The 18590-nt window shown below is 40.9% G+C and overlaps 1 protein-coding gene across 2 annotated transcripts in view; it reads right to left on the reverse strand.

Moving 5' to 3' along the window:
• Window positions 1-17001, reverse strand: part of BRD7 (bromodomain containing 7) — a 35149-nt gene extending 18148 nt beyond the window's left edge. For both annotated transcript variants that reach the window (XM_023636946.2, XM_023636945.2), the window contains exons 1-5: window positions 16683-17001; window positions 16328-16536; window positions 4488-4617; window positions 4082-4139; window positions 979-1123 (exon numbers count right to left, since the gene is read on the reverse strand). In XM_023636946.2, the coding sequence (XP_023492714.1) occupies window positions 979-1123; window positions 4082-4139; window positions 4488-4617; window positions 16328-16536; window positions 16683-16731 (591 nt within the window). In that variant the 5' untranslated portion in view covers window positions 16732-17001. The remainder of the gene's footprint in view (window positions 1-978; window positions 1124-4081; window positions 4140-4487; window positions 4618-16327; window positions 16537-16682) is intronic.
• Between the last annotated feature and the right edge of the window lie 1589 nt (window positions 17002-18590).

Genomic DNA, 18590 nt, shown 5'->3' on the forward strand with positions numbered 1-18590 from the left:
TGTTCCGCTTCAGTGGCCTGGGGTTCACCGGTTCGGATTCCAGGTGCGCACATGGCACTGCTTGCCAAGCCATGCTGTGGTAGGCGTCCCACATGTAAACTAGAGGAAGATGGGCATGGATGTGAGCTCAGGGCCAGTCTTCCTCAGCAAAAAGAGGAGGATTGGCAGCAGTCAGCTCAGGGCTAATCTTCCTCAAAGAAAACCCCCCAAAAAACATGGTTTCTTTTATTTGGAAGATTAAAATGAAAAGCATACCTCTGAAATCAACATATACCAAGACTATGTAAAGCTGGGAAAAACTTCAACTATAACATCAGGCATATGCATCATCTTGGTGGCTTGTAGGTTCTTTACTCATAAGTTTTTAATTTCCTTCTTAAAGTTGAAAAAAATATACTCAACAAACATAGCTGAAATGAACTCAGGGAACAACTGACTTTCATCACATTAGAAAACGTAAACTTCTGTTTAGTCTTTCTGGACAAGCCAATTAATTCTCTATTTTAGAAGATACGCACACCTTAGAAGCTAGAAATAGAGAAAGAAACTACTCTAATTAAATTTCATTAAAATATCGATTTTACCTGTCTTGACCTGAAATGAAAAATCAAGTACCTTTTCATCTTAAAGGTTGAGAGAATGTACTGTAGAACATATGAAATTTAAAACTTAGCTAAACCCCTCGCCCCCAAATAATAAAAGATAGCAGACAGCTTATTTCATCTGGTTTTCTATCATCAAGCTCAAAAATGTTCTCTAAGACAGAAAAAGACAAAGATTTTGGATACTAAAATAAACTTAATTCTTTGTGAAAGAAAAGGTCAATTAGAAAGATTCTGAATACCAGACATGCAGATTTCTATGAAGATTCTGTATATATAGGATCCAAGAGTTTGACTCTCAATTGAATCAAGATATGTTACTTTGTATCATAGCTCAGTCTATTTGTCCAATCACAACAAAAATAACTATAGTTACCTTTAGTTCTTCTATGGACTGGTAGTCATTGTTCTTGATCTTTTCTTTCATGGTACTAAAATCCATTGGGTGTTTAATGATCATGGAGTAGCCAGGAGCAATAAAATCAGTCACAGGAAATGAAAAGAAAGCACTTGGGTCTTTTCTGTGAAGATATGAAAAAGATAATTTTATTTCTACTACAAACAAATTTATTGGTCTAGGAGCAGAAGTCAGAAGAAATCCTTCAGATGTAGAAAGAATTTGTAGTATGCTAACATGTTTTTCACTGAAAATTGAAGGAATGATTTTCTTTTTGAGGAAGATTAGCCCTGAACTAACATCTGCCACCAATCCTCCTCTTCCTCTGAGGAAGACTGGCCCTGAGCTAACATCTGTGCCCATCTTCTTCTACTTTTTATGTGGGATGCCTGCCACAGCATGGCTTGACAAGTGGTGCCATGTCCACACCTGGGATCTGAACCAGCAAACCCCGGCCTGCTGAAGTGGAACGTATGAACATAACTGCTCCGCCACCAGGCCAGCCCGAAGGAATGATTTAAAAGACTAATAACTATTTAATAACAAGGTTAAGACGTTTTACATACTAGTGGTACCCTTAAGACAGAGAATCTTTTAAAATATGCAGCCTAATTAATTAGTAGCAGCTCCTATATAGAGAAAAATGAAAAAAAAAACTTAGACTAACTGCCCAGTGTCTCGGCCTTTGGGAGACTAGTACTACGTGTTTTTATCAACCACAGGGGAAAAGGCAGAAATGATACCTATGACTGCACATCTGCAATCTTCCCTACTGGCTTCTAACTATAGGCTTGGACTCTTGGTAGGCCACAGAGTTAGCGCACCCAGTGAGTAGGTATATTTCCCTAGTCCATGGATATCACTTCCACTGAGTCTGCGTAAGGAGTGTGCTCAAAACACTGACATTAAAAAGATCTTCATAATACCCCCAAACTTGAGAACCAGTGCTTTCTATCATAGGTTCTCAACTCTTGCTGTGCATGAGAATCATTAGAGGAGATTTAAAAAAATCCCAGTGGGATGGGGAGGCTTTACTCCAGACCCACTACATTAGAATCTCTTAGGGAAGAAAGTGGGTCCAGGCATTGGTATTTCCAGTATTTCCAGGGTTGAGAACCACTACTCTATATAATTAGGTAATTAGACTGATTTTTTCCTCCAGAAAACTGGCACACCAAAGTTTCCTACTTCAAATAATTATAACAATAAAAATGGCTTAAAAAATAGTAATAGCAGCAACTTTTAAAATGTATTTACCACATGCCAGGCCCAGTAGTAGGGACATGATGTATTTTATATCTAATCCTCACCAAAGCCATCCAGTGGGTGGTATCCTCACTTAGAGATGAGGATACTGAGGCTTGAGGTCAAATCATTTGTTCTACACCATAAACCTGATAAAAGATAGAGTTGGAATCTGAACTCAGGTCTATGTGAATTTGTCTTTGTTCTTCTCAGCAAGATGCCTCAGAAGTGAGACTAAAAAGTAATGAGAATAAACAAAAAGATCCAGTTTGGAACTTATACATCTAAACACATGCGGTATAGCAGTTACTGCAAATAACAACACTCACCATCTCTAGAGGACCTCTTCAGAGCAAATTATCTATACCCCTAAAATTAATCATTTTAATGAAGAGTCCCCCTTGGTTGAAACAAAAATGTTATTACTAAACTTGATCAATTACCTTCTTTACCAGCATTAGCACTGAGCCTCAAGGATGAACAATCATCCAATCACTAAGGCTACTCAAAAACTGTGGCTCTAGGTTCTACTTCCCAAAATATTCTCAGCAACATGAACATCCTTGGACTAAGGGAGACTTTGTTAAGTAGATTTCTTCTAAGGTGACATCATTAACCTATATTCTGGTCTTATGTTACAAGAAATAAAATTAGAAGGCAGCTAAAACACTTTATAGTCATATATTCTAATTGAGATGGAATGCCCAAAACTTACCTGCTCACTCCTTTGGGACAAGAATGATTTATTTAAGTGTAAAGACCTGAGATGTAATTTTCTCAACTATTTTGTAAAACCAAAAAGGGAGAGAGGACACTAACTTCTAATCTTAACTGCAAAGCTGAATAGGTGTTGAATACAAATAGCATTAGAGGTTTTATCTTAAAAAATTATGATGTGTTCTGGGGTTGACATATAGGCACAACACACTGAGAAGAAAGTTCACTGTTAGAATGCATACCCTAAACCCATGACTCTTCTGCAAATAACGTAAATGTTTTTGAGCTGAAAATTCAAATTTTGAGTAGAGAGGTAACAAAATAAATATTTTAGTAAAGAGTGAATTATTCTTTTCCTTTTCAAGAATTTAACATTGGTTTAATTTAGATATTGAAATTTTCAGAGTAAATTTCTGCATTTATTTTATCTTTTTATTTTTTGCTGAGGAAGATTTGCCCTGAACTAATATCTGTTGCCAATCTTCCTCTTTCTGCTTGAGGAAGGTTCGCCCTGAGCTAAAATCTGTGCCAATCTTCCTCTATTTTGGATGTGGGTTGCCGCCCCAGCATGGCTTGATGAGTGGTGCAGGTCTGCACCTGGGAACCAAACCCGGGCCCTTGAAGCAGAATGCACTGAACTTAACCACTAGGCCACACGGCCAGGGGCCCCTCTGCATATAAGAAAGGTCACAAGTCCTATTTATGGTATTTGGTGTCTTCTCCCAGACTTAGTCATTGTTGAATATTCACAGCATAAGCATTGCACAGATATAAAGAAGGTATTTTCATTTATGAGCAAAGTGGAAATATCTGTATTGTCTACTCCTGATTTAAAGCTTCAACATCAGAAGTTACTTTAGATTAAAGAGAAATTTGCCATTAAGAGTATTATGTAACACTCTTCAAGATGCCAATTAAAACAAACCCAAGAGAACATCAGAAAGCCTCTTGGAGTACTTCTATTGCCAGGCAAAATATTTATCATTCACTTTAAAATCAAGTACATTTTGATTTAGCCCACAAACTGTGGCTTTAAATCATCACAGGCAGAGAAGTGGTTTGGATCTTATATTTCCCATTTCAATTTCCATGTTATAAAAATGTTGAAAAAAACATTTACCTCTGTAATTGTCTCATCAGTTGATTCAAAGCTTCTTGAAGGGGTGTCTGTTCTACTTCTAAAGTAAAGAAGAAAAGAAGAGTGTTCTAAAAAGGAAGACTCTAGAGAGTATTGCCTAGCTTATTTCCTTTCTATATGACTTATCTAATATCCATCATTAAATATCTCATACGGAAATCCCACTTATATTAGAAATATGTTTAAGTATGAGAGTATCAATTCAAAAATTGAAGCTAATTTAAAGCTCTTATGCAGTGAGAGAAATAAGAAAACTTAAAAAAAATTCCATTAAAAAGCTTTTAAACTTTAACTTAAAAGCTAAAAACCCAGTCACTTTCCCCAGCTACGACCCTCAAAATAATTTCAGCCTTCTCATTCAGGACAGTTAACTCAGAGCTATTCCAACCTTCTTGTTTGGCTAAGGAGCTTGCGAGAGTCTTCTCAGGAGGCAAGTCTAATCTTACAGGGGACTGACACTGGAGGTCTTTTTCTGCCTCATTCTCTGCACGGTCCCGATCTCGCTTCTTTTTATCCTCCTACATCGAACAAGGGGGGATAATTTAGAAAGATCAGAACCAATATCTTTAAAACAAATCATTTCAATTTCAGTGGAAAAAAGACACCAATGAAAAGAAAAAAAAGATTCTGAACAATGAAATCTTAATGTATTTTACTGCCATCTTCTGGAAAAGGAGAGAATAACATGTTCATAATGGGGGAAAAAAGTGTCATATGCCAGAATTAGAAAAATCAATTAGAAAAATAACACTATTCATAAAAGCAAGATAACATAACTAGGAATAATCTAATAAAAGATATCTAATATCTTTTGCAAAAAATTATAAAACATTATTGAAAAGCCACTGTGGGAGACCAGGATAAAGGAAATATACTATGTTCATGAATTGAAAGACAGTCAATTCTTTCCAAAGTAATCTATAAATAAAATGTAAAGGCAATCAAAATTGTAAGACATGATTTTGCATGGAATTTAACAAGCCAAAATCGTGTAATTTATCTTGAAGAATGAATCATCAAGAATAGCACAGTTTTGAAAAAGGTCACAATAAGATGTGTCTTATCAGATATTAAATATTTGTATAAAGTGATAATAATTAAGACAATGTGGGTCTGACATAGGGATGGACAAACAGACCAATAGAATAGATTATACAGCCCAGAAACAGACTCATGCAGATGGAAAATTCTTGGTTTATCATGAAGTAGCATTATAGATCAATGGCACAAGAGTAGTGCTGGAACAACTAGTTGTCTACATGGGGGAAAAAAAAGAAATTAGATCTCTACCTCACACCATACACAAAAGTAAATTCCAGATAGATTAAAGACTTAAATGTACAAAGCAAAGCTTTAAAACTTCACATAAAAGTAAAGAATTTTTATGACCCAGGAGCAGGGAAAGATTTTCTTACCATAAACAAAGCTAAAAGACTAGCTATTGACTGAGATAAAGTACTTGAAACACAAATAACTGATAAAGTATTAGCCAAGATTACATAAAGAGCAGCTACAAATTCATGTAAAAAGGCAAATAACCCAAAAGAAAATGGGTAAAGGGTATCACAGGTAATTCCCAGAAAAAACGTGAAACGTCAAGAAACAAGAAAACTAGATAGAACTCTGGGAATTATTAACTTAAAAACTACAAGGCACTTCACATCTCTCTGATTGGCAAAAATTAAAATGTCTGAAAATGTCAAGTTCTGATGAAAATGTACAGAAATGGGGCTCATCTAACTTGCAGATGGGTGAGTAACGAGGTACACCATTAGGAGGACAATTAACAGTATCTAGTACAGCTAAGACGCCTTCACTCTGCTGAGCTATCTGCTGCTGAGCACGTTCCCTGGAGAAACTTCCTTCCACACAGAACAGTCGTGCACTGCAGAGCCGCAGAACGACATTTTCGTCAACGACAGACCACATATGACAGCAGTCCCCTAAGATTAGTACCATTTAGCCTAGATGTGTAGTGGGCTATACCACCTAGGTTTGTGTAAGTACATTCTGTGATGTTCGCACAACGACTAAATTGCACTGTGAAATTATAACATATTTCTCAGAACACACCCATCGTTCAGTGACATATGACCGCACACATGAACACATGTACAAGAATATTTACTGCAGCATTCTTTGAAATAGTAAGAAATTAGGAACAATCCAAAGCCTACTAAAATGAAAATGGATTGACAAATTATGGCATATTTACATAGAAGGTAAGATTAATAAGCTAAAGATACACTGTATCGACATGTATAGGATTCAGAAACATAATTTCTAGAGAAAAAAGTTGAGAATAATTGTCTGTTACAAGATCAGTACTATAAGTTTGAAAATGTGTAAGTGTATATTATTTACAGACGTATGCAGAAGCAGTAAAATTATAAAAACAAGTGTGCATGTGATGCACACCAAACTCATGAAATGGTTCTCTCTAGGGAAAGAGGGACAGGAATGGGATTCTGGAAGGGTACACAGAAGACTTCACCTGTGTCTGTTCTCTAATTTCTCAAAAACAGAGAACAAAACATAGAAGCAAAAGGAAAAATGTTGAGATTTGCTAAAGCTGGATGGCTGATATCCAGGTGGTAGTTTTATTATTCTCTGTAGTTTGAATTTTTAAAAATTAAATTCTGAAGTAAAATTGTCCAAAAAGGTCTATTTTACAATCTTGAGAATCAAGGTTATCAACAGCATCTCTCTGACCTAAAAAATTCCCTTGGCCTATGTCCTAACTTCTCGTTCTAGCATCTGGTGCAGTGGTTCTCCAAGTGCGGTGCCCAGGCCAGCAGCATTAGCACCATCTGGACAATTGCTATAAACGCAAATTCTGCGGTCCCATTATGGTTCTCAAGCTTCAGTGCACATTACAATCACCTGAAGGTCTTGTTAAAACACGAATGTCTAGGCCCTGTCCCCAGAGTTTCTGATCCAGCAGGTCTAGGCTAGAGCCTGTGAATCTGCATTGCTAACAAGTTTCCAGGCCATGTGGGTGTTGCTGGTACAGGGATCACACTTTGAGTATCACAGAGAGTGAGAGCTTCACGCTGTTCCCAGGGTCAAAGCATCTAACACAGAATATATGACTGGTTTAAAAGCTCCAGAGATCAACATTATAAACTGCACTCATCGTGCACCTGATCCCAGTTACCATTAAGATGATTGGCGCTTGTTTTCTATGGCCTCATGACATATTCTGGAGCAGTAATATTTTTTTTTTCCAGAGAACAATGAACCCCTTTATTACATGAGCAAAGACAGGAGGGAGGAGGACTTATTTGCCTTTCTGGGCCTCGACTTTCCCCAGACAGAACACAGCTCCTTGCCCTCTAGCACATAGCCATCTGCTCGGCCACACTGGCCTGGTCTCGAAGCGATGCATGCTGCAAGAGAGTATGTGTGGTCTTTAGCCAAATGACAATGTGGCCCTACCCAAACCTACGTATCCCCCTACAAGTCCAGGTTGGTTCAGGTATCCTGGGGACAGGAATGAAGTCCATGGGGCAGTAATTTTTCACTTTGGAAAGTTTTGTATCTTCTGCCCAGAAAAACTAGCATGAATCTTTTGTAGGTTGGCAAGTTTAGAACATCTGTTCAATGGAAAAATAGCCCCAGAGACATATATTCCTTCATATTAAATGGAAATTGTGGCGAGCAGACAGACAGAAAGGCAATAAGCCCTCTCTTAGGTGGAAAGAACAAGGGGCGTAGTGCCATGAATCTAGAGCAGAGGCTGGCAAACTTTTCTGTAAATGACCAGACAGTATAGATTTAGGTTTTGCCGTCTGTAAGATCTGTCACAACTACTAAACCCTGCGTTGCAGAGTAAAAGCAGCCACAGACAATACACAAACGAATGGGTGTGGCTGTGCTGCAATAGAACTTTATTTACAAAATCAGGTGGTGCTGGCCATAGTTTGCTGACCTATGGTCTAGCGGCTCAGGTTCTAGCTCCAGCTTCATCCTTAACACACTCTGTGACCTTCCTAGGCAGCTCATTTACTCTCACCAAGCCTCTTTATCACCTGCCAAGACAGAGTTCTAATTATTGATTTTATTTATCTTACAAATTCAATGAGATGGTGAAATGAGGTCATGAAACAGAAATGCTGAAAAAATACCAAAGGAAAGTATAATGTCTCTGAACTACCCCTACATAGTAACTTTACTCAGCCTGGTCCACGGTAACTGCTTTATTACGCAGTATGGCAACAGAATATAGCCTTTTGGGCTAGAGTCCAAAAGAGAAAAAGAATATAAAACATATACTTGGAAACCACCCTAAACTGAACGGAGATATCCTAACAAGTTATTGCCAGACTAGGAATTAGGAGACCAAGCTTCTAGTTTATCAGAATGTGACCTTGAAGAAGTTACTCCACTATTTCAGTCTCAGATTCACCTACAAAACAGAGAGACTTTGATCTCTATAGTTCTCTCTCCACCTAAAATTCTGATTCCAACCTTCTAACTTCCTTTTTATGATTCTGAATATAATATAGAATCCTATTGTGAATGTCACTTAACTAACACAGATATGTAAAATCAAAAATTAACAGTTCTAGTTAACAGTGTATTATGCTAATTAAACAAAGAAAACGAAACAAAAATACTAGAGCCACTCAATGTCAGGTAGCCCAGGAAGAAGGGTTTACAGGTACAGTTTATAAAATGGGTTCAAATTCTGGCTTTGCCACTTATTAGCTATGAGATCATACATAAACTACATAATTTTGGGGGGACTAATTTTCTCATCTTTAAAGCAGATACAACAATACATACCTCAGGAGATCGTTTTGAAGATTAAATAAGATAGTGTATGTGAAATTTTAGCACAGTAACTCTTACGTGGTGAACACTCATTCACTCACGCATTCAACAAATAAATGAGGTTCTACTGTGTGGATACACACTGGTGGATAAAACACACACAGCCCTACCCTTAGGAAGCTGACAGTGTAACAACTGAGTCAGACATTAAACAACTCATTAAGAAAAAGCAAACAGATTTCAAGGAGAGAATAAGTATTGGGTGAATCTAACTTAGACTGGAGAAGTGTGGGAAGTCTTCTACGAAGTAACAGCTGAGCCGAGATCCGAAGGACAGAGAATTCAGCCATGTTGGGGGTGGAGCTGGGTGGATACTGCAGTTTTGGAGGAGACATTTATATAGAGATATCTACATCTATTCAAATAAGGCTTCCAGCATGCGAAAAATTTCAGAACTTCCCTTTAACAGCTGATTTTAGAATTCAATTGAAAAATCAGTTTTATTACTTTGAAGCTATGCCTCATTTTCAGCCCTAGGTTGAAAAGAGCATCGGCTGCACACTTTAGCTGTCACCTCTATGATACTTTTCCCTAGCTCCCCAAAACAGAATGAGAAACACTTTCCTCTGGGCTCCCAGAACACTTTATTCATTCCTCCATTAGAATTTACCAGGTCATCAAGTTTATGTATCCTTTCATATCTGATTCCCCAGCCAAGCTCTGAGCTCCTGTAGGACAGGAACTGTATTTTACCTTTATCATTTGAGCCTAGTACAGTCTGATATATAGTAGGTATTTGGTAAATATTTGTTGAATAAACAAATAAACAGCCCTTCTATCAGAGGAGCAACATTACTCGTATGCCCTTAGTCAGAGTACTTCCTTCTCCGGGAAGAATGTTTCTGTGACTAAGAGGATGACCTCAGGAGGGAAGAGCAGAGTGGGAAAGAAGGGGCAGGATTTCTTGCCAACCCCAATAAGCCACAGCAGCCCTGACATCATGGGGGTGGCAGAAATCACACCAGTCAAGTCAATAAACTGTGCTTTGACAGAACGTCCATTCTGCTTAATGATTAGTCATTAATTTCTCCTCTAGTTATAAGCTACCTCATCCTCTATGCCTCAGTTAACTCAGCAACAAAATGAAATACTAGCAGCACCTACCCCATAGAGCTATTTGTAAGGATTAAAATAAACAGAAAGCACTTAGAACAGTGCCCGGCATATAGTAAACACTCATTAGTTTTTTTTAAGATTTTATTTTTCCTTCTTCTCCCCAAATCACCCCAGTACATAGTTGGATATCTTTAGTTGTGGGTCCTTCTAGTTGTGGCATGTGGGACGCCCCCTCAGCATGGCTTGATGAGTGATGCCATGTCCGTGCCCAGGATTCAAACCAGCGAAACCCTGGGCCGCCAAAGCAGAGTGTGCAAACTTAACCACTCAGCCACAGGGCCGGCCCCCACAGATATTAGTTTTTAAGAGTATGTATCTCCCTTGGGATCCAGTATAGTGCTTTAACAACATAGGTGCTTATTGAAATTTATTGTGTATGAATAATAGTTTTAAATTTTCTTTAACAGTTTTACTTAACCTCAGCTTTATAAATAATAATATCGTATCTGGGTTAATGCTTATGATTTCAAAGAACTGAAAAAACAACTTTCATTTTATTCTGATAATCTCCCTAGCAATGGGACCAGCCTAACTTCTTTGAGTATCTAAACCTGAAGCTGATTTGCAAAGCTCTTAAGACAGAATTTGGGTTAGGATCACGCTTTTCAGAAGAACAGGTCTGAGCTTCAACTTAGGAATTTAGACCTCTCAGCTGAGCTATTTCAATGACAAGCTTCTAAGTAGGTCTCCTTACACCTAGCCTGCACTCTCTTCAACATCTGCTGGATACTGTTAACAGATTAACATTACTAAAGCTCAACCGCTATCATTCTTTCACTCAGAAAGTGTTTGACTCCAAATGGCCCACATATTCAAGTTCAAACTTCCCACTCTGACATCTCAACGGCCTTTCAGATCTTTCCTATACTCCCCTTCACGTATTCTGTGCTCAGAGAGAACTACTTTATGTCCCCTGTACACACACTCACATTTGCCCACCTTCACGCTACTCTTCTTAATTCTCTACTTGGTGTGTGAGCTTCCTCACTTCCACATCTCTATGCAGGAGTGTAGTACTCCATTTAGGGATCAAGTTCTCAACCCAGCATATAAATGAAAATTGGGTTGTCAGAATACCTTTGCAAATATCTGAAGTAGCCCACAAAGTACAATACTCATGGCTTTACACGTGATTCTTTACGTTTAATTGTACAGTGTGAAAATAATTCTACTGCACTACAATAATCGCTCACACTATACACAGTCGACCTCACGTTCACTGAATATGTAGTGTAACATCACTATACTTGCATTTCTAAAGACCAGCTCAAATGCTACTTCCTGAGCAAAGTCTCCTGATTCCCCTGGTTCCACGGAATCTCAGGACCCTCAGAAGTAGAAGTGTCTCAGTTAGGGCACTGATTTTATTCTCCCACGTACTGTGAGGGGGGAGGTTGGTGTCCACTTTAACAACTCTTTAGACTAAAGGACTTTTAAGGGCAGGATCTGAGTTCTTGTTCTGGCACTGATTGTATGACCTTAAGCAAGTTACTTCAGCCCTCGGAGCCTTAGTTTTCTCACCTATAAAAGAGAAGATAACATGATCTAGCATTTCTACTTCTCAATATATATCCAAAAGAAGTGAAAGCTGGGTTTTGAGAAGATACGTGCACACTCATGTTCACAGCAGCATTATTTATAATAGCCAAAAGGTGGAAGCAACCCAAACGTCCACTGATGGATGAATGGATAAACAAAATATACCCATACAATGCGGTATTATTCAGCCTTAAAAAGGAAGGAAATTCTAACACATGCCACAACATGGATGAATGCTGAGGGCATTATGCTAGGTGAAACGACAGTCATCAGAAGACAAATACTGCACGATTCCACTTATATGAGGTATCTAGAGTAGTCAAACTCAGAGAGACAGAAACCAGAATGGTGGTTGCCAAGGGCTGGGGGCAGGGGGAAACAGGGAGTTGTTTAATGGGTATGAAAAAGTTTTGGAAATTCGTTGTACAACAATGTGAATACACTTAACACTACTGAACCAGACACTTAAAAATGGTTAAGATGGTACATTTTATGCTATGTGTATTTTACCACAATTAAAAAAAAAGAGAATTAAAGTGAAATAACATACATAAAAAGCATTAAGCACAGAACCCGGGATGTAATATGTGCTTAATTGAGTACCAGGTGTTATCTGTAAATGTTACACGTAACATTTAACGTAATATTTATATGTAAAGGTGCCATATGTAGATTTTTAGTAATCATAATGGGTGTGTGTGTGCGTGTATATATATATATATGGTTGTGTATTTCACTTTAAATGATTTTATAAACACTTCTGTAATTTTTATAAATCACCAGTTTATCAATGTAATGTTCCACACAGAATCTTACTTATTGCACTGTACGCCAACTGCTCCACGTTTAAATGTTTAAGGGAAAAAAACTCAAAAAACACAACACACTTTCACAGGGGTGGTGTCCAGATTACGTTCTGATTAAAACCAAGGAATGCTGTACTCTTCATGTTCTGGGTGGTATTTAATACCATCACTCTACAGGGAGATACACTATGGATCCTATCTGTGGGAGCATTTGAAACTAATATAATCAGGGCCTTCCTACTCAGAAGAAAATCACGTCACTAAGACACTTTTGAAAAATCACAGGGTTTCGTGTTCTATGTGTGTTTGCTTCCTCAAAACTTTACCTTCTCCTTACCTTCCGAAGTAACAGACGCCTGACTTTTGTTTGGGTACAATGACCCCACCCTCTTCCTCACTAAAAGACATTTCCCAGCCTCCCTAGCAGCTAGGGTGGCCACATGATTAAGTTCTAGCTAATGAAATACAAGCAGAAGTTACCTATGCCTTTCAGAAAAACGCTTGCACCGTTCCTCCTTCCTGGAACTGACAGAAGAGTCACCAGTCCCTCAGAACCACATACACCCTAGCCCCTCCCAGGCCCATGGGTGTCACGTTGACTCTACCCACGAAGAGACTAGGCAATTGCTGTTTCTCAAACTCCCTGGAGATCCAGAACACAGCTCAGAGAGGAGTGTCCTCCTGAAGTCTCCCTGCCTAGACAACAACAGCAGAAGAACCCCCCCGTCCCCATCCCTGGTCTGGCCTGGAGAAAAGGCATGACCCGAACAGCTTCTACAGAACAAATGCCATCCCAGAGAGTCTGGAAACATCCCATGGTCCCTAACCCTGAGTCCTGGGGAGGTGGGACCTTAGGCAAATTCACTTCACCTCCCTGAGTTTCCACTTTACCTTTTGTACAACAGAACCCATCCACTTACCTGTCTTACTCTGCGGGGTATTATGTCCCAATGAGACTGTGGATGCAAAAGGCTCTTAATTTGCAATGGAATCAAAATATAATGGTGGCTAATGATATTTAGAGCCAGAGTCAAGAAAGGGCAGAGTGGCTGGAACAGAGGGGGAGACTTCCAGGAATCCATCCTAAAGATACCCTTATAAAAGTGTACAAAGACACGTGTGCAATGCTGCAGGCTCACTGCTGCATTACTTGTAACATTTAAAAGTAACAGTACATAAAATAAAATATGGTATGCCAGAGGCTGGCTGGTGGTGTAGTGGTTAAGTTCACGTGCTCTGCTTCAGCAGCCCAGGATCACGAACCTACACACGACTTGTCAGGCCACGCTGTGGTGGCATCCCACATACAAAATGGAGAAACACTGGCAACGGATGTTAGCTCAGGGCCAATGTTCCTCACCAAAAAAAAAAAAAAAAAAAGGTAGATCAATATAACCAAGTATGATGCAGTTAATAAAAAGAATGAGATAACTGATAAAACATGAAATGAAAAATATGAGCTTATCAGCTGGTGTTATGGGAGTAACGGCTAGAAGTAAAGCCAAAAGTAGTTAGAAGGGGGTAGACAAAGAATATAGAAGAGACAACAATGGATGAAAGATGTCAACACACTTGGGAGAGGAAAGACAAGTGGAGGAGTCTGCAGAATAGAGAAAGCACGATACCATCCTGCATGCAAAGAGGTGGATGCCTATGAGCAAAATTCAAACCCCAGAAAGCCGGGAGAGCTCAGAACTTGGAGACATAGAAACCAGAGCCTGCAGTCAGCCAGGGGAGATGCTGGACTGAAGGCAGAGCACTGAGTAATAAGACTTTCAGCCTCCTTCCCCTGGTTAGCTCCAGAAACACCAGCAGCCAGGTAAAATCCTTCTTCCAGGAGGGATCTTTCTCTGGCGAAACTGAAGAGCCCAGAGAAAATATCTGTAGGGTACACACATCGGGGGTTCCCCACCAAAATGATCAAGTCTCTGTCTATTGACTCTACAGTGAAAACCATCAACTGGCAAACTCTGTCCAGGCACAAAGCATTTAATCAGCGTTTTTGGCTGCACATTCAAATACAAACAGACTACAAAGGGTCAACAGATAACTATATGATGCCTAGGAGTCCAACATCCAAATGGCAGGGGTTCCAGAAAGAGAAGAGAGAAAATGGAGAGAAGGAAACTGTCACAGAAATACTTGAAGCTAACATCTCAGAACTGAAGGCACAGGTCTTCACTGTGGAACAAAGCACTCAAGGTAAAGGGGAAGACGCTAAAAATGTCAACTCGCAGACATGGGTCATATCCAAAGGACTAAGAATCAGAATAGCAATGGACTTCTCAACAGCAAATCTGGAAGCCAGAAGACCACAGAGCAATACTTTAAAAATGTGGGGGGAAAACAGTTTTCAATCTGGAACTTCACGCTGAGTCAAATCATCAATCTGTAAGAGGAAACTATACGGAGGGAGGATAAAGATTTTCAAACATGTAAGAATTTACACACATCTACCTGCCATGAATGCTTTCTCAGGAAGTTCCTAGAGTTAAGACTACCAGAACAAGGCATAAATCAAGAGGAAGACATGGGATCCAGGAAGCAGGCAAAGGAGCGTTGCAGGAGGTCTAGAGAAGTCATCCAGGCTGGAGCAGGAGGGGACAGAGGCCTGCAAGATGGATGTCTCAAAGAAAGGGTGCATTCGACCATGTGAAAAACAGAACTCAGAAGCGTTTTACAGTTTTACAAACCTGTCAGAGTTTGCGAAGAATTAGTATATGATAACCAAACAAATGAAAGCAATTAATCAACTGGTCAAGCTCAGATCTGTATTTGTATATCTGTCTCCAGTGAACAATAATTAAAAATAAACATTAAATATTGATTTAACCAACAATCGTGACATACCTACACTGGAAGAATGGAGCAAAGGAAACTGCAGGCATGGAGCGGTATAAGAAAGCTAGTTTAGATGCTCATCTTCTGTCACGTCTCAGTAAAAGATGTAAACGGACAAACCAATCCAATCAATAAACAGCAATATAAACCTCCATTTAGAAATGGCGATAAACATCCAAAGAACAAACTAAAAAGTTTGGGAAGTAAAACTCCAGGATGGAGCAGGGGATGGCTTTTGTGTTGAAGGCCTTGTAACACTCCAGGCTCTTCAAAACTATGTTCCTGAATTACTTTACTAATAACGAACACTAATTTAAGAAAACAACTGGTCATCTCTGGAAAGGGGGATATATGAGAGACGGCTGTGAGGAAAACTCTTTTCCCTTCATTTTGTTCACTTCTGTACACTTGAATGTCTTAAAAAAAAAAAGTCATATCCATATATGACTTTTACTATTTAGGAAAAAGAAACATTAGATAGCTCTATCTGTTGTCACAGTCTAGCCAAGGCAATAAAGACTGGGGCAGAAGTAGATTTATGAAATTCCAAAGAGAGATCGCTAAGATTTAGTGAGTTGCCAATGTCTTTAATCACATGGAATAGAAACTTCTGCTGTATATATAAAATAGGAAACTACAAAACCAACCTGTGGGAATCGACTTCAAATACAGTAATTGATTTAATAAGCCACTGAGTGACAGGTTAAACACACTGACACGCAGAGGCGGGCTAGGATAATCCCAGGTGTGTGTGTGATCATCCTCGGAAGGAAAGTTGATTATTTTTATTTTACCCAGCACGCAAACCAAGACAACAGCTACCTATTTTTTCCTATTAACTGCAAATGGTTAAGAAAATGCTTATTTTTATGATTGGTATAACATCCCTTAAAGGGCTCTGATCCAATGTTCTCATCAACAGACTCAAACTTGGTCCTAAAAGATCAAAATTGCTCATTGTATGTTTGACAGTGTACGATTTATTTCAGAACAAAATGTGAACCCCGACAGAGGCCCCTCGCTCTGAAACGACTACTGACACGCCTCGAACCCGGAGGCCTTCCCGAGAGCTGGCCGGCGCGCCCCTCACCTTCACCCGCCGGCGCTTCCTCCCCTTCTCGTCCCCCGCAGCCTGCTTCTCCCCCTTCTTTCTCTTCTTGCGCTTCCTGTCCTTGTGCTTGTCGTGGTCGTTTCTGTCTTCGAAGTGGCTGGAGTCGGGCCCCGAGCTGCCCGCGGAGAGCTCGGTGACTTCGCTCCCGCCCACTCTGAGGACCAGCTTCAGCGGCTTCTCCACGTACTCTGCGACGGAGGCAGGGCCGGGCTGGAGGGCCCCCGCCGCCCGCCCGAGCCGCCCGCCCCGGGGCCCCCGCCGCCCGCCCGAGCCCGGCCCGCCGCCCGCCGGAGCCGCCCGCCCCGGGCCCCCCGCCGCCCCCCGGCCCCCTCACCCTCGTAGAGATGCTTGTCCGACTTGTGCTTCTTGTGCTTCTTGCCCATGTCCGACCGGGCCCCGGTGCCCGCCCCCCGCGCCAGGCCCAGGCCGTGCGGCGCCGCTTCCGGTCCGGGCCAGGCGAGCGGAGGGCGGGAGCGGGGCCCGCGAGAGCCCGCGCCGCGAGGCAGGGGGGCGGCGTGCGCCGGCGGCGCGAGCCCTGGGGGAGGAAGCGCGCGGCCCGGCCGAGGCCCGAGAGCGGCGGCGGGGCGACGAGCGGCCGGCGCTCAGGAGGCGGGAGAGGCGGTCCGCCGCGCGCGCAGGGTGCGGCCGGCTGCGCGCGGGGGCCCCTGGCGGCCGGAGGTGGCGCTGCAGACCGCGTGAGGGGGCGGAGTCCGGGCCGGGGGCGGGGCCACCTCTGGATCGCCCTTCTTTCCTCTCTCCGGCTTTCTCTCCTCTCTCATTGCCTCTTCTCCCCTCTCTTCTCTCTCTCTGTCTGTCTTCCTTCCTTTCCTGCCTTCTCCTCTCCTTCCTCTCTGTCTCTTTCTTTGTCTCTCTCTGTCTCTCTCTCCTCCATCTCATTCTTTCTTTGTCTCTCTTTTCTCTTTCCTCCTTCTCTTTCCTCCTTCCTTCCCTCCCTCTCTCCTCTCTTTCTCCTTCTCTCTTCTCCCCTCGCTTCTTCCCTCTCTCCCTTCCTTCCCTCCCTCCTTCTCCCGCCCTTCTTTCTTTTTCTTTCCTTTTTATCTCCCTTCCTCCTTCCTTGACTCCTCCCTTCCATCCCGGTTTCCCTTGCTTCTGTCTTCCCTTTAACAATATTATTGGACCCTGTACTGGATGCCAGATCCAGCAAACCCAGCACGTCAATAACTGAAGGATTCTAATCTTAAAAAAAGTCTTATGTGCTGATAGGTAAAGGCCTCCAAGACCAACATCAATAGAGTATGGAGCAGAGTGTATATGATGAGATCCATTTATGGGAATGAATGTTGACATCTGGATAAAAAGCCTGTGATGGATACACAAGAACTGTTAATAGTGGTTATCTCAGGTGAATAGGACTGGAGGTGGAGTGGATTGTTTTAGTTTTATGTTTCTCTCTATTGTTTGAATTTTTTTCATGTGTATGTTAAATTTTTTAAAAAATGAATAGAAAAAATAAAATTTAGAAATTATATTGAAAAAATGATGAAAATATATCTATTAGATCCACACCAAATGGAGGTTCAGACTAACACCGTTGCTCTGTGGACGGACGTCCACTCCTTAACCCTGTTAAGCCCTTCTTCTCATTCTCTCTTACCTTAGGTGCTGAACCCTACTGGAGAGATGAGTTATTCACATTTCCACTCATTGGCATCTGCCCAAATAATAGTGTTAAGGTGGTTTAATACAGTACATCTAGGGATGGTGACTGCAGAGAAGCAAAATAAGGTCGATACTTTTCTACAGAACAACCTTGTAAGATAAGAAGGGCGGAAATATTCTTATTCCCATTGTACAGATGAGGAAATGGATGCCTAGAGAAGTGAAGTAGGTTGCCAGTTAGTGAGAGAGGTAGGATTCAAATTCAGGTTTTCTGAATCACAAGCTCTTTTTACTGGGGAACATGGTGAAGGATGGCTTGATTGTCTCTGCTTTTAGCCTTATAATTCCGTGTGTACTTTCAGATAAACCTGTAATCACAGCCTGCTCTCAAGAAAGGATCTGGCATTAGTCATTTATACTTTAGTAAGGGTTTGGACCTGGGGATCACATCTGCCAGGAAGATTGAACTCCAGTGGTGAAACGGTAGACTTGTAGTTCAGGACCCTATGGTTGGTGAGTGACAGAAACTCAGTTTGACTTATTTCAAGTAAATAAAAAGGTTTGTTGGTTCACATGTCCCGGAAGGGCAGGAGTAAAACTAGCCTGAGGGAGGATGGGAACC

Source organism: Equus caballus, chromosome 3 (genome assembly GCF_041296265.1).
Source record: "Equus caballus isolate H_3958 breed thoroughbred chromosome 3, TB-T2T, whole genome shotgun sequence".
Taxonomy (NCBI): domain Eukaryota; kingdom Metazoa; phylum Chordata; class Mammalia; order Perissodactyla; family Equidae; genus Equus; species Equus caballus.